At 44.1% G+C, this 14,524-nt stretch overlaps 2 protein-coding genes across 2 annotated transcripts; both read left to right on the top strand.

Moving 5' to 3' along the window:
* The first annotated feature begins 201 nt into the window (after positions 1–201).
* IFNLR1 (interferon lambda receptor 1) lies at positions 202–4,852 on the top strand. The gene is made up of 7 exons (XM_072355670.1): positions 202–336; positions 1,188–1,311; positions 1,560–1,741; positions 2,159–2,301; positions 2,802–2,958; positions 3,381–3,505; positions 3,719–4,852. Exons 1-7 carry the CDS (start codon positions 279–281, stop codon positions 4,628–4,630), a joined length of 1,701 nt encoding a protein of 566 aa, XP_072211771.1. The 5' UTR covers positions 202–278; the 3' UTR covers positions 4,631–4,852.
* Positions 4,853–7,634: 2,782 nt separating this feature from the next.
* On the top strand, positions 7,635–13,790 carry IL22RA1 (interleukin 22 receptor subunit alpha 1). The gene is made up of 7 exons (XM_072355691.1): positions 7,635–7,677; positions 9,385–9,517; positions 10,238–10,416; positions 11,118–11,302; positions 11,779–11,914; positions 12,127–12,248; positions 12,783–13,790. Exons 1-7 carry the CDS (start codon positions 7,635–7,637, stop codon positions 13,788–13,790), a joined length of 1,806 nt encoding a protein of 601 aa, XP_072211792.1.
* The last annotated feature ends 734 nt before the right edge of the window (positions 13,791–14,524 follow it).

Below are 14,524 nucleotides of genomic sequence, written 5' to 3'. Positions count from 1 at the left end.
GCCTGTACCAGAGTTCAGCTCTGTTACACTGGAGGGCATTGTGCTGCAATCTTTGCAGCATTTCTGCTGTCGTCCCAGGCGGTCTCACCTCTGCTCCCTCTTCAGTTCAATGAGTAGTGCCACGTTTGGGCTGCACAAGGAAGTGAAGCTGTGCACATGCGTGTCAGTAATGACCCACATATTCCTCCACCATCCATACACCTTGGTACCGGAAAACAACACGATGAAAAGGTAGCAAGAAAAGAAATAAATTACTGGTGGAAAAGTTCTGCTTCAGCATGTCTGCATGGAGAATCACAGTGCTGGCAGTTCTGTGCTTCCTGTGGCAGCCCAGAGGTACGTCATGGCTTTGGCACTTTCGCTTTGCTAGGCTATGTGGCTTTGCTTGTGGGAGGGAAGACACGAACAACATGTTGAAAGCAGCGAGGATGGGACTGATTTTCATCAAGTAGAACATTTCACTGTAAAGAAATGGCAGTTTAAAATCAAAGAATCATAGCATGGCTGAGGTTGGAGGGGACCCTAAAGACCATCCCGCTCCAAACCCCTGCTGTGGGCTGGTTGTCCCCCACCAGCTCCGGCTGCCCAGGGGCCCATCCATGGCCTTTGGCACCTCCAGGAATGGGGCACCTCTGGGCACTCTCTGGGCAGCAGTGCCAGCTATCTGACTATTGAATGTGTGTTGTTGAAGACAACAATGTACATGTTTATTTACCAGAAATATCTGGTGCCAAAAAGTACAAGCCTGCATGCTGCATCCTGCTGTACTTGTGGCACGTCTGCCGTTATGAGTAGGAGGTGGATGGGTGGAATGACCCAGTGCAGTGTTCCTGATCTGAAGTCCAGGAGGTGAGTGAACAAGGGAGTCAGGCTGGAGTTTGTGGGACTGTAAAACAGATCACAGGAGAATCCAGTGAAACGATGGGGGACGCTGGTCCAATTACAGAACTGGATGGCTCACACATATTCAGTCCTAATTCTGACAGCTGCTGAGATGAAGATGTTTTGTGGTGAGGTGAGGAAATCACAACATCACAGACATGCCCGTTTCCCCAACTAGTTTACAGTCCTAAGTGAATTGAGCTGCTATGCCCCAAATTTTGAAACCACATTTATATCAACAATAGGTGATATTTCCTATTTCCAAAGCAATGTTTAATAATTCACTTAATTTTCCTTTTGATCAGGTCATGGTCAACTTCCTCCTCCTCAAAATGTTACATTACAGTCAAAGGACTTTGATATGATTTTGACATGGACTCCAGGAGAAGGATCTCCACCAGACGTGTTATACACCGTGAGGTATGAAAGGTGAGTGCTTACAAAGGGAGTCTGATAGGAAGTAAGGCACAGGGCAAGCATCTCTGGGTGTGCTTAATCAGAGTCATCATGCTCAGTGGTCTGAGTGCGTTCTTTCACCAAAGTCAATCCTTTTCTGTCTGGAAAGTGCCCTGAACTTTCAGTAAGATTCAGCATCCATGCAGAAAAACACTTCCTTTACTTGCTCTATAAATTATAACAAAAGATGTTTGATATAGCATATTTGTTTCTTGTTTTAGCAAGACACGCATGGACAAATGGATAAAGGTTCCTCATTGCAGAAATATTCATAGTATCTCTTGCAACCTCACATGTGTGATTCCAAACTTCTTCATTAAATTCCGGGCTCAAGTAAAAGCCGCTTCTGGACGACTCCATTCGCCATGGGTAAAATCACAGTTCAAGGAATACCATTTAGATGGTGAGTGTTAGGTACAGCCTGGATGGAAGGACATCCCAGCAACAGTGTTTGCATGAGCAAATTAGTTAAACCACATATGGCAGGAAGAGAAATGTGAAGCTTTATGAGTGCCAGAATTGAGTGGGCACAAGCAACAATGAGCCATGATGATCTGACTTTAAGTTTTGTAGCTGGTATCAGAATTTGTTTCATCAGTGCTGTAGGTGAGTGAACCGCTTTCAAGCTCACCGCAACAGAAAGACAGTATCACTGGGGGTCTGTTATATTAAAAGAAAGAGATGTTCCTTTGCCCTCTTCCTTCCCTCATGTCCACCACAAGATATCAGCTAGAAGTTTAGATCAGCCAAATAAAACATTACTTCTATGAAACTACAATGTCAGTAACCACTATTCTTATGTCTGGTCTCTCAATTATAGTGGAACTGGCTCCCCCACTTCTAAATGTGAATGTAAAGGAGAACATAATCCATGTGAATGCCACTTTTCCTATGGCCATCTGTGTGGAGAGTTTATCTTGGATGTATGACTTCAACCTTTGGGAAGCTGGATCTGAAAACAAGGTCAGTAAAAGCGGTACTACTTAGATAAAACAGAGGAATGGTGCCCAGCTGAAATGAAATAGCTGCAAGTATCTGCGAAGGGAGTGACTGGAGCCTGGCCTAGAGAATCTGAAATGGTCAAACCAGAGTTAACTAAAGCTGGAAAAGAAATGAGTGTGTTACATTCAGCATCTTTGTTTTATTTGTAGTTTTGTTTCTTACTCTATTTTTATCTATTTAGATACGATGTTCAGAGGCAACTGAACAGTCAGAGAAAAATCCAAGGTTTAGAACAACTGGTTTGGGTGCTGCTAACAGCATGGCAGCAAAGTGCATAGCACAGACATGAAGAGAGGCTTACTACAAGTAACAAGCTAGGCAAGTGCCTCTCTACACATCTTCCAGCCACTGGTGCCATGCCAACGGGATGATGAGAGTTATAGCAAAAAGGGTAGAGTAACTTCATCTCAACAATGAGAGAGTCATCTTTCTAACCCTCCGTTCCTTTTGTTTCTAAACAGAAGCAATACAAAAGTATCTTTAGGAAGAAGGCAGTGACCATTGACACCACTGCACTCAGAGGCAATTACTGCTTGAATGCCAGATCTTCCATCCAAAGCATCGACTTCAAGCACAGCAAATTCTCCCAGCCAGTGTGCATGGTGTTAAACCACCAAGGTATGACGTGTTAAGACATCAAATGAGATTATAGAGTGAAGGGTTTCTGCCTTCTGTAGCAATGTTTTCATTGAAAATACCCAGCCCTAAGATATTTCCTGAAAATCCTGAATTATACTTGAGTTATGCTACCACTACCTTGGGAATTTTCAGATTTCTCCTGGAAGAAAACAAAAAAGTCAATAAAGCCTCGTTTTTCTACCTGCTCTAATTAAGGCACTGTCTGGTATCAAAACTCATTTCTAACATTTCTGACTCAGAGGCTCGTGATAGGCATGTCTGTCGTCCTTTTCTCTGGAAAAGTAGGATCTTGAGCCTCAACAATTTCAGAGATCTCGGAAAGAAAAGCTGACCGTAAGTGTCCATTATTAGCAAAAAATATACTATCTTCAGGAAATCTGTTTTTGTCTTTGTTTCATCAGAGGAATGGCGGTTCCCGTTTTCTGCCATGATCCCTGTCTGTGTCCTCCTCATCCTTCTGACAAGTGCCTCCACCATCTGGCTGCTGAAACAAGATGCGAAGCATAAGCAGATGCCTCAAGCTTTGGTATGGACAAATGCTGGAGTACCTTCCCAGATCGAAGTCTGGCTGATTTCCAGAGGGCATCTGGGAAGGAGTGTAAAAGCTGCTTATGGTCTGTGCTTCTCAGTTCTGCATTCAGAAGTCCCTTTATAAGACAGCTTTGATTCTGGCATGTCCTGTATCCAAACGTTTCTTTGAAAAGCATCACTGACCTATTTTGTGTCTTTTCTCTGATAGGATATATCTAGTTGTAAAACTGCTGGACCAACCTTTTGCTGTGAGCTCAGAGAACATGAATTCCTCACAGACTGTCTTATCTGCACAGAAAAGCCAATGTCACAAGGGAAGAAAAACAAAACTTTAGCACAAAACAACCAACTATGGATGTCTTCCTTCCTACCATCATCATCAGAAGAGGAGGAGGAGGAGGAGGAAGCAGACAGTAGTAGTTTCATCCCATACACTGAAATGCTTCAGTTTCCAAGGAGACATTTCAACTTTCAAACATACAGAACAGCTGACGTAGAAACTATCTTGGACTTCACATCTGGAGGTCTCTCTGTGGATGGTGGATCCACACTTGACTTAAGTGCCATGGGTTTCTCTTTCTTTCCCATGAAAAAGAATGAGGTGGACACCTCAGGATCCCAAGGAAATGAAAAGGCATCACATTCTCACAGTTCCTCTTTGGGAAGAATATCGCTCACTGATGTGAGATTCCCAGGTCCTAGGGAACATGAACAGCATGATACAGACAGTGATGTCTGCCTAGAAGTGAGCCTTCTTCACACACCGATGAACAGGAGCTGCACCAGGCTTCCAACTGATGAAAACTGCCTGTATACGAAAGATCATGAATTTACCATACAGTACCAGAAACCAACACTTGATCAGCCTATCCAGGTCAGTGAGAACTCGCTGCTCAGTGAGGATCTCAGCATGGAGAAACTCATTTACTTTCAGACATTACAGGTGGCAGAAGATGAAGGTATTGCAAGTGACTGTGACAGTGATAATTTCATAGACAGGACGTCTCCTGCACCCATGGTGCTAAGTGAAGCGTTTAGAACTTCAGATATGGAGAAAAGATATGATAAAAAGTTTAAATTCAAAGGCTATCAGCACTCCCATTACATGAGAAGGAGCTAGAGTATATCCTTGCAGTTCTGTGGCATGCCTGGAAGATGCTACAGAGCTATAGAAATCCAGGCAAGGATACCTGGAGAAGAACAAGGACAAATAATTGATAGTGCTGTGGGTTGTGTTTGTTTTTTGATGTCTTTGGTTTTGTTTTAATTTATTAGATAGAGATGCCAGACGAACAAGTTTTTCTACTGATGACTGGTCCATCAAAGATACGGCTTTGGGACACAAAAGGTGTATTTTTACTACTAGGTTACTAATGTACATTAACTGTGTCTCTGTAGGAATACAGCTGTGATAGACATTAAAATTATGATATGGGACACCATCTGAAGCCAGCAGGGGTAAGGCACACAGTAATACCTCCTCTAAGTATCACTTTGCAAACATGCCATCAACCTACAGAGATCACCTTGTGTTTCAATGGAGTGAACCGAAGCTGAAGTGAGAATTGTGTAGCATGTTTATTTTTTTATTTTACTTTTTATACAAATGTACTTATCATTGTCCCCTGCTGTGCAGGTTGTCTGAGAGATACTACATGCAGAAGTAAAATATTTTCAGAGATACATCTGTGTGTATGTGTGCTTTCATATTAACAGAACTACAAAGAGTGGCTGCAGCTATTCTTGAAAAGCATTACTTTTTAAAACAGGACTCTGTTGTAGGCTTCCAATTTCTACTGTTTTTTTTCTGAGTGGGGTCGTATGAGACTCCCCAGCCAAGTCTCAATCTGGGTCACTGAAAGAGAAGGCCTGCAGCTCTCTGAGCAAGAATCAAATCAGAAATCCATCAAGAAAAGATGCAGGAGAGATGGGGCCTCTCTTTGCTGGACAACACTGACTTCTTCAGATTATTTTTAATTTGCTCCCTTTGCATCTCGTGGAAACACATTCTCCTAGGTTTCTTTTCTTTCCCCCGGTAAAAGGACATGGAGGAAAGCAATGTGTTTGAAGAACAGAGGGAGAAACAGAACTGCTTCATGTGAGGGAGGGGTATCAATGTTGACATATCTAAAGAATCAGAAGAACATCATCAGAAAGAGGTAGGGAGTGATATGAGGTGCTGGGGCTGCTTCAGAAGAGGAAATCAAGATGTACTAATTAAAATCCCACTTTAAAATTAAAGAAGGAGGTGGTAAAGATTACCAAACTAGAAGTCTCTATTTCTTACCCATCACCCTCAAGGCATCCTTAGGTTCATCCTGTACTGAAATCCCTCCTCTTAATTTAGAAAGATAGAGATCACCCAAATATAATTACCAACCGGTTTCTTGTGCAAGCAAGAAAATCCCCTAAGCCTTGAGTTACAGGAAGCTGAGAAGTTGAGTAACTTCTACAAAGTTACTTGGACATAACTTTCCCAAAAGAGTCTGTGATCAATTCTCTGTCTTGTCCAGGTTCTCCCAGAATGAGAACAGGACGGGGAAGGCTGCAAGCCAGGTGAGCCTTACTGGTGGAGGCAACATCCCACTCCTGGATGTCCTTTGCCCAGGCTTGAAACCTTCTTTCCACTGGAAAAGCATGAGGAATAGCCAGAGCACCTTGCTCCCTCTGTCAGCCTGTATCTTCTACCTTACCTAATGGCTGTAGCTATGCAATGAGTAAACAAGCTCTCCCTTTTCATTGGAAGAGATGTGATCCAGTTCACCAAAAAATCTGCATGTTGCTCAGCTGCTAAAGAAGCCTGGAGGAATTTGAGTCTTATGCAGTGGCCCAGTTAGTCCTACATGTAACGAGGGACTCAGGACAGGACTTCCTCATTTTGTCAGCAGTTATGCCCATGGGATAAATAATCCAGTGAGGTCACCCACTCTGTGCTGGGTGAGTAGTCAGATGATAAAAATTCAAAAGCAGTACCTAAGAGAGTTCTATAGGCTTCAAGTAAGGCTATTCGTGTGAAGTTTTCTCCACTTACGATATCTTAGGAAAAATAAGCAACATGAGGTAGTACCAGTTCTGGTTTTACACACTTCTGGTGGTCCTGAATCCACAGCCCTTGAAGACAGGCTACTGGTTTTCACTAAAGAAGGAAATTTCTTCCCTTTTTCTGAGAAGAAGTTGAAAATATAACTGAACAACACCCTAACAGCCTAAGAAAGGAATGGAAAAGGAGCTATGTCTGTTTCTTGCTTAGGTTTCATATAAATGTGTAGTTTTTTACCAGATGACATTGATGATATCCAGAACAGAGCCTCATAGTGTCATCAGCCACTAAAATTAACCGTAGGTCTACAACTGTTTCTGAGAAAAGCTATGACAAAAACAAACAAATAAATAAATAAGCAGGGGCAAGACATGCTCCTGCAACAGGAAGGCAGAAAGGAAGAACCTCTGCAGCCACCCAGCAGGATGAACGCCTTGGGAGACCCGATTTGTGCTCTGCCCAGTGCAGCAGGGCCGTGTGAGTCATTTGGCTCCCATTCACACCCAGTATGAATAACAGCAGTATGAATAACATTAAAAACTACTGATCTGTTTTGACTTTCATTTTAGGAAAATATCCAAAGGTATTTCCTAGGGAAATAGGTGTCTTGTTTGCAGCAGTTATAAAGCCAGCTATGTGCACAGCAGTAAGTATTCACTTCTGGAGTTTTAAAAAGTTAAAGCTATCCAACCAGAAAAGCAAGCTCCAAAACTGAAAAGTCTCAACGAGGGCCTTTAGTCAGGAAGCTCTTTATCAGGAAAATGGCACTTGGCTTTCTTTCAAGAAAAAAGACGGGGATTTTCTAAGCCTCTGGTTTGTGCACCTTTGCACAGTTACGTGTGTGTACTTGGAAGGAGTGTTCCTGTTTGGCCCTGAAATGCGCTCTTATGTGCTCACACATGCGTGCAGATCTTCTGCTGGTGATCTCAGATGAGCACGCAGGCGGGACAGCAGCTCTGTAGCCAGTTACTGAGCAACAAATCCAACCTGGCCTCACAAACAAGAATTTAGCTGCTGTAAAAGGTGATTCACCAGCACACTGGATTGACTGCCTGCTCTCCCAGCCCGCCTTGCACTGCTATTCATGAAGAAACTTCTGGTCGTCTTGGCTGTGTGTTCAGTGGTCGGTAAGTCCTGGTTCTCTTCTGTCTCTGATGATGGTTGTTTCAGTTTGGATCTGTATTAGGGGAGATAGTTTGTGTTTCCTGAAGTAAGACCTAGAGAATGAGCTGTCATTCAATACTGTCTAAAAGCTCTCTGCTGTGTTGCTCTCACCTTTTAATATTTACAAAGAGAAGGAAAGATTCCTTCAATCCAAAGTGTTTTCACTGATACAGTATAAGCTGAATCCTACAGGTGTAAAGGATATTTACAGACTTCAGTCCCCTGTCTCTTCTGCAATGAGGTGTGTGAACAGAAGAACTTCTAATAGTAAAAGAGATACAAACAAATCGTGGAATTGTTGGAGTTGGAGGGGACCCCTGAGGCCATCTGGTCCTACTCTTCTGCAGCACACTGGGACACCACAGCTTCATCAGTGCTCAGAGCCCCATCCCCTGACCTGGGATGTCTGCAGGGATGGGGCACGACCACCCTTCTGGGAAATCTGTGCCAGTGCCTTATTGTCTATAGTGCAAAAAACCTTCTTTCTTATATCTTGAATCTCCCTTCTTTTTGTTGAAAACCATTTCCCCTGTCCTATCACAACAAACCCTGCTAAAGATTCTGTCCCCTTTCTTCTTATACCCCCCCTAAATACTGAAAGGATCTTTTCCAGGTCACCTCCATTCTGGTTATAAATTTTCCTACATGTGAAATGTTGCTGCTTCTACCTGCTTACCACACCACTTTTTTTTCAGGGATGGCAGGTATGTACCAATTTATAATGCCATGAGGGGGCTGCTCCTTTCCAGCAAGAGCAGGCTGAAGCCCACACTATTTTAAGGAGTTGGTTGACACCACAAAGCAAGAGTTAAGAGTAATGTATGTGCTGTGTAACTTTGAGGACTTGCCTATAGTTTGAATTTACAGAGCTTATCAGTTCTGAAGGTTACTGTCCCAGTTAGGTTTTATGAACCAGCCTTCAGGAAATTCTGTGCCGTGTGTTCCCATGACAGAACAGAACCCGACTTCTCCAGGATGTGTCAGTGTGTTGCAGGTGGGTTGCAGTCCTGCTGTGCTCTATGTGTTTATCATGCACAGCAGACACTGCTGCTTTGCAAAGCCAGAACCCACCACCCCTGATGGGCCAAGGGCTGCAGGAAGCCCAGAGACCTGTGTGTTTCACTCTGGCACACCCAGAGCAGAGTCCAAGCCCCAGGTCCTTGGCATATCGCTCTGCACAGGCAGTCTTCATCCCATAAAACATAGATTGTGGGAGGTTAATGGCTGTCATAGCCACAGTGGTGTGAAACTGATCTCAGCACTTTACTTCCCAGAGTCTGGGCAGAAAGCAGTGGCATTCCTAGACATGAATTTAGCATTGAAATCAGGCTGTTCTTCATTTTCCATCCACTCAGCTGCTTTAAGAGAAATCTGATACGGCGCTCCTGCATTCTCTTTTTGACTCTTAGGTTTTGAGGCCTTTCTGTGTAAATTCCTGGTTTACATTCTTTTGGGATGAGCAGGTGATCAGCAAGGCACACAGCAGTGTGCCCAGGATCCATGTTCTCCTTCTGTTCAAGCTTCTGCCTTGCAGCCCCCCTTTAGCAAACTGGGAGTGGGATGTCTGACGCTTCTATTCACCAAAGGGTTGAGCACCTCTGGATTCATGTTCATCTGAAGGCTGAGGTGCCAGAATATGCATTTTAACACTGGTTTCTTTGTTCCTGCAGGCATTGCAACTACAGAGAGGTTGTCATGTCTGAAACATGTGGCATTTTCTTCTACAAACTTTGAGAACATCCTAACATGGGAAACTGAAGCAGACATCCCTCCAGGAACTGTGTTTGATGTCCAGTATAAACAGTATGTGAAGTTTGCTTCTTTTTGGAATTTGGTGGGTTTTATGGCCACTTTTCTTAGAGAGGAAGGCCAGGAAAGAAAAGTTGATGTTGCTGTTTCTGCTGCTTGTTTTACTGTTACAGAAATGGTTCTGCTTAGACAAGAACTCAGTAACAGGATCACTTACACTGGCAGATGGTACTTAGTTAAGCAATACTTTTACACCTTGACAGCTTTACTCCATTACAGAGCTTTGCCTTCAGCAACTTACTTCTTTCTGTTCTGCTGTTTCCCAATTTGTAAGTGCCAGTAATAGCAATTGCCTTCCTCTGATTCAGTCACCAGAGCTACAAAGAAATCAGACCTCTACTACACCATAGTTTTGTTGCATCTGGGTAGGTCTGCAAACTCAGCAGCAAATCTGCATGCAGTCACTGGGTGACAGCTGAGCACAGAGCCCAGCGGTCACTGGCTCACAAGATGCTCCTGTGTACTGTGTGCCTTGAAAAAAGCTGTCCTTCTTCAAAGCAACAGCCATGCAGAAGTGCCAAAGGGAATGGATTAAGGGCTGTGCCTGGGGGGGGGGGGGGGTTCATTGCTGTTTAATTCCCAGCCACTTGCTAATTACAATAATGAATTTTAAAACTACTGAAAGTTGGCTGAGCAGCTTGTCTGCATTATTCTGAAGGACTGTATTGCACCTGCTCTAACAAACAGCCTGAAAGATTTTTTGTCCTGTTAAAGGTATGGAGAGAAAGCCTGGCTTAACAAGCGGGAGTGCCAGAGCATCACACAGCCCTTCTGCAATCTCACTCATGAAACAGAGAACTTCACAGAGCATTACTACGCCAGGGTGAGGGCTGCCAGCCACCGCTGCTCCTCCAACTGGGTGCGCTCAGAGAGATTTGAACCCAGAAAAGAGAGTATGTACCACTGCTGGGGATTCAACCTGAGTCTTGCTGATGTTTAGGATCATGTCTCCTCCATTTTCAGTACTGCAAGATTCTGTGCTTGCTAGGGAGGGAGTGAAAGCTTTCCAGGGCTAAAGAGGCATTCAAGGCCAGGTGGGATGGGGCCATGGGAAGCCCTATCTGCCCCTCATGGCGGGGGTTGGAAGTGTCTTTAAGGTCCCCTCCAACCTCAGCCATTCTGTGACTTCATGATTCTATGAAGAAGATGTGCTGGACAAAGCAACAAACAAGCACATGGGTAGGGCCACCCCTGAGGTCTGCCACCCAGCTGTAATTATAGGAGAATGTCAAGTTGTCTTTGGAAGAAGAGCTGCTCTTAAGGTTGAAGAGTGGCAGGGGAGCTTAGTAAGAGAGATGATGCACGCGAAGGAAAGGGAACCAGTGCACAAACAATGAGAACCTGGTCCTAAGGAAAAGCCTTGGGAAAGAATTTACAAACATTGACTGTAGGCTGCAGAACCCTGAGGGAAGACAGCATCTCCTGTCTCCTGACTTTTCCCATGTCCAACAAGACACAGATCGGAACCTTTTCTTGTATACAAAGCAGACATCATCACTTGCAGATTGGGGTGCATGTATAAGATAGATTCAAAACCTGATAACCTATCAGCTTTAATCTAAACAGCTGACACTTTCTGTTCTGTATTTTCTAGCTATTATTGGAGCACCAGAAGTGGAATGTATTCCTCATGTACGGTCCATAAGGTTTCTTATACACCCCCCTAATACACCGCTGAGAGGTGAGGATGGCCACCAGCTAACCATAGAGGACATTTACAGCAAATTCAGTGCTGTTGATTATCACTTAACAATATTCAACCAAAGGACACATCAAAAGGTAACGGACAACCTCAGGGCAGCAGGCACTGACTTCTGTAGATCACATTTTGCATCAGGTGGAGAAGGGCACTGTAACTGATACACAGAGGATGCGATTTCTGATACACAGAAATCCCACAGAGGATTTTTCCACAGGGGAAACTCAAGCCTTTGACATTCAGCAGATTAGAGGAACTTAAGCATTTCTCTGATAATTTGGAAAAGAAGCCAGAGTTCAACAGTATAAGTAGCCAAAAGTGAACCTGTCAGAGACTGGAAGAGCAAAGGAGGTAGTTCTGATCTCAATGAATTGAAATGCAAAAACTGAATGCAGTAACAGTGGAAAGGAAATTGTGTGTTTAGAACTATACAGAATTATTGTTTCCTGTAGCACCTTATTAGTGAATAAAATATGCTGTACTTTGCAGTCTGAGATCGGGAAATTGTATTTATGTAGACTTTCTGACTTACAGAATTTGCTTTTGTTTTAAATAGTGGATAAAGAATGAGCATAACAAAGAATTCGAAGTATCCAATCTGGACCCAGATACTGAGTATAACGGAACAGTGCATCTATATCTCCTTGAGAGAAGCAGCAAACGTCAAGTATTTTGGGTTAAAACACTGCCAGGTGAGGCTGTCAACTCTGCTCAACTAAGTCTTTCTGGGATACCAGGTACACAGAAGAGACCAATTTTCAGCTGATATAACACAGCCTTTACAGAGGTGTTGAAGCAATGCTAGTTTAAAATTCTTGTCTGGTGCAACCTATGATCATTTGGATGACCCCGTACAACAGTTCTGACAAAACATTTTCTCCTTGTTCTTCCCTTCATTGACTAGATAACACATGGCTCTTCTACTGTTTTGTGGCCCTTGGATTCTGTGCTGGGCTGGTGTTTGCTGCTATTGGTTATGTGATCTATAAGTACGTCAAACAACACGGCACACAGCCCATGTCTTTGGTGAGTGTTCTTAAGTCACTACAGCAACCCTCTGAAATTCTCAGTGTGCACTGCTAGTTGGGGAGGATGCATGAGCAGGCAACGGCATTGTCTAGGCCACGGTGTCCAACCTGTTGGCTTGCCTGGGCTGCCCTTAGTGAACAGAAATTGTCTCAAGCCACATATAAAAACCTACACTAGCAGAGGTACCCCACTGTTGCTGCCACCACTGCTAAAATGCAGCAGATTCTGCCTCTCTGTGCTACATCCTCTGTTGGGTCTCCTTAAATGCTCACAAGTGCCAATGAATGTCAATGGGCATAGTTTTTTCCACATGGAGGAATCCAATTCCACCATTTGCTTCCTTCACATTTCAGTGTCATTTTATAGACTCACAGAATTGTTTGAGTTGGAATTGCTTGAGTTGGAAGGGACCCTTACAGGTCATCTGGTCCAAATCCTCTGTGATGAGCAGGGAATTTCTAAGACTCTTAAACAGCTCTTCAAAGTGACGGAGTTCTTGTTGATAACTTGTTTGTCTGTCTACTTCAACAGGACTTCAGAGGGATCTCATCATTCCAGCCTCTAACTCTGACAGTGGAACACATTATAAAGCCTATAAATTTATCCAGACCTTCACTTCTCACTCCTGAAACACAGTTCCCACAGGTAGGCCGATGTTTGGACAAAGCACAGGAGCCACCACAGCCATTCCATCCATCATCAGGTGCCTATCAGCAGCAAGCCAACCTACCGGTGTTCCATGGCGTGCACCTGCTGTGCTCAGTGAGTGCAGCTCCTGCTGGATATGCTCCTCAGACCTCTGAGAAAAGCACAGCCAACCTCCCCATGACCTATGGTGTGTGTGTCGATGGCACAGACCACAGCAACAAGAATAACTTCTGTCCGAACCAGTTGCTAAAGGAAGACCTGTCAGATAGCTCTGCTGGTGGGAAGCTCATCAGTCATATGCTGGGTGAAAGCAGCAGCCATTGGAATTACAAAGAGCAGCGGCCAAATGTGGCACTGTGGGACAGCAGTGCCATGACAGACTCAGCTCTTGTACATGGAAGCCCTCAGCAAACACAGCAACTGCCATTGTGGAGTGATGGGGTTGAAAGTGAAGAGCATCTGCCACAGCTGCTGCTGCCTTTGGCAGAGCAAGGAGGATGCTACAGACAACAGACAGCAAAACTGCCACTGTTACTGTCTTCAGTGACAGCTGACACAGACTGTGTTCCAGAGGATGAATGCCTGTCACGGCCATCAGCAGCTCCCCTCCTCTCAGTCAGCACTGGTAACAACCTCCCTGGAGAGAACACAGAGTGGTGGGTGTCACCAGATTCAGCGTCACATTCTGAAAATAAAGTGCAGTTTCAGGAAACTTGGGAAGCAGAGAAGCTACCAGCAGCACAGGAGTTAAACTGCATGGAACCGGGCAATGTTGTGTCCCAAGACACTATCTCAGAGTACAGCAGTGGCATTTCTCTCAGTACGTTGTTCAAAGACCTGAACTTAAAACTACTGTGGGATCAAGCAGATGAAAACACAGCATTTTATTAAGGAGAGTTAATGATATTAAAATCCAGACTCTGTTCGTATGAAATAGAAGTGTGTCCTACAAACAGCACATGCGAATAAATGTAGATAGTCTTGTCTTGTATGTAACACAGCACTGACAGTTTCCACTATGGTTCCATCATGGACATAAGTATCTATTGCCACAATGCCAGTATTTTGGCTCATGTTGTGGAACACAGGTTTCTGTTCAGAGTCACTATGGGCAGCACAGTGGGAAAGGAAAGAGAAGGGAAGGGAACTGGTTGGGCTCTAAGGTCCTCTCCGACCTCAGCCAATCTGTGATTCTATGTGCTGACCTTATTGCCTTCCACTTAATTGCTTTTCATAATAAAATTGATAGCCTTGTTTACTTCAAAATGCATCACAGCCAACAGCTCTGGTAGGATCTAATTATCTCATTCCCATTCCGTGTAAGAACACTTTTAGATAAACAGCATGGTTTCGGTGCTGTTTCAAAGGTCATGACTTGCAAACCATCTGTACCAAACAAGAGACTGTTCTTCGTTTCTCTTGACTTTCCCAGATAACAGCATTGATACCTGTAGATAATGAAAAGCAGCACTGCCTCGCAACACAGATTGCGCTCATTCCCAGGCAGATGTCATGATGGTGACAAGTAAGCGTTGCAGTTCCAGCTGTCCCAAGGATGGCAGCGCAGCAGGTGGCAGCTGTAACCCTAGAATGGAGCATTGCTCTTTGTCTTCTTGGCTAAATCG

The sequence above is a fragment of the Excalfactoria chinensis genome, chromosome 22, assembly GCF_039878825.1.
Source record: "Excalfactoria chinensis isolate bCotChi1 chromosome 22, bCotChi1.hap2, whole genome shotgun sequence".
NCBI classification, from domain to species: Eukaryota; Metazoa; Chordata; class Aves; order Galliformes; family Phasianidae; genus Excalfactoria; species Excalfactoria chinensis.
The sequence above is the reverse complement of the archived record's forward strand: the minus strand, read 5'-3'. Positions and strand labels throughout refer to the sequence as shown.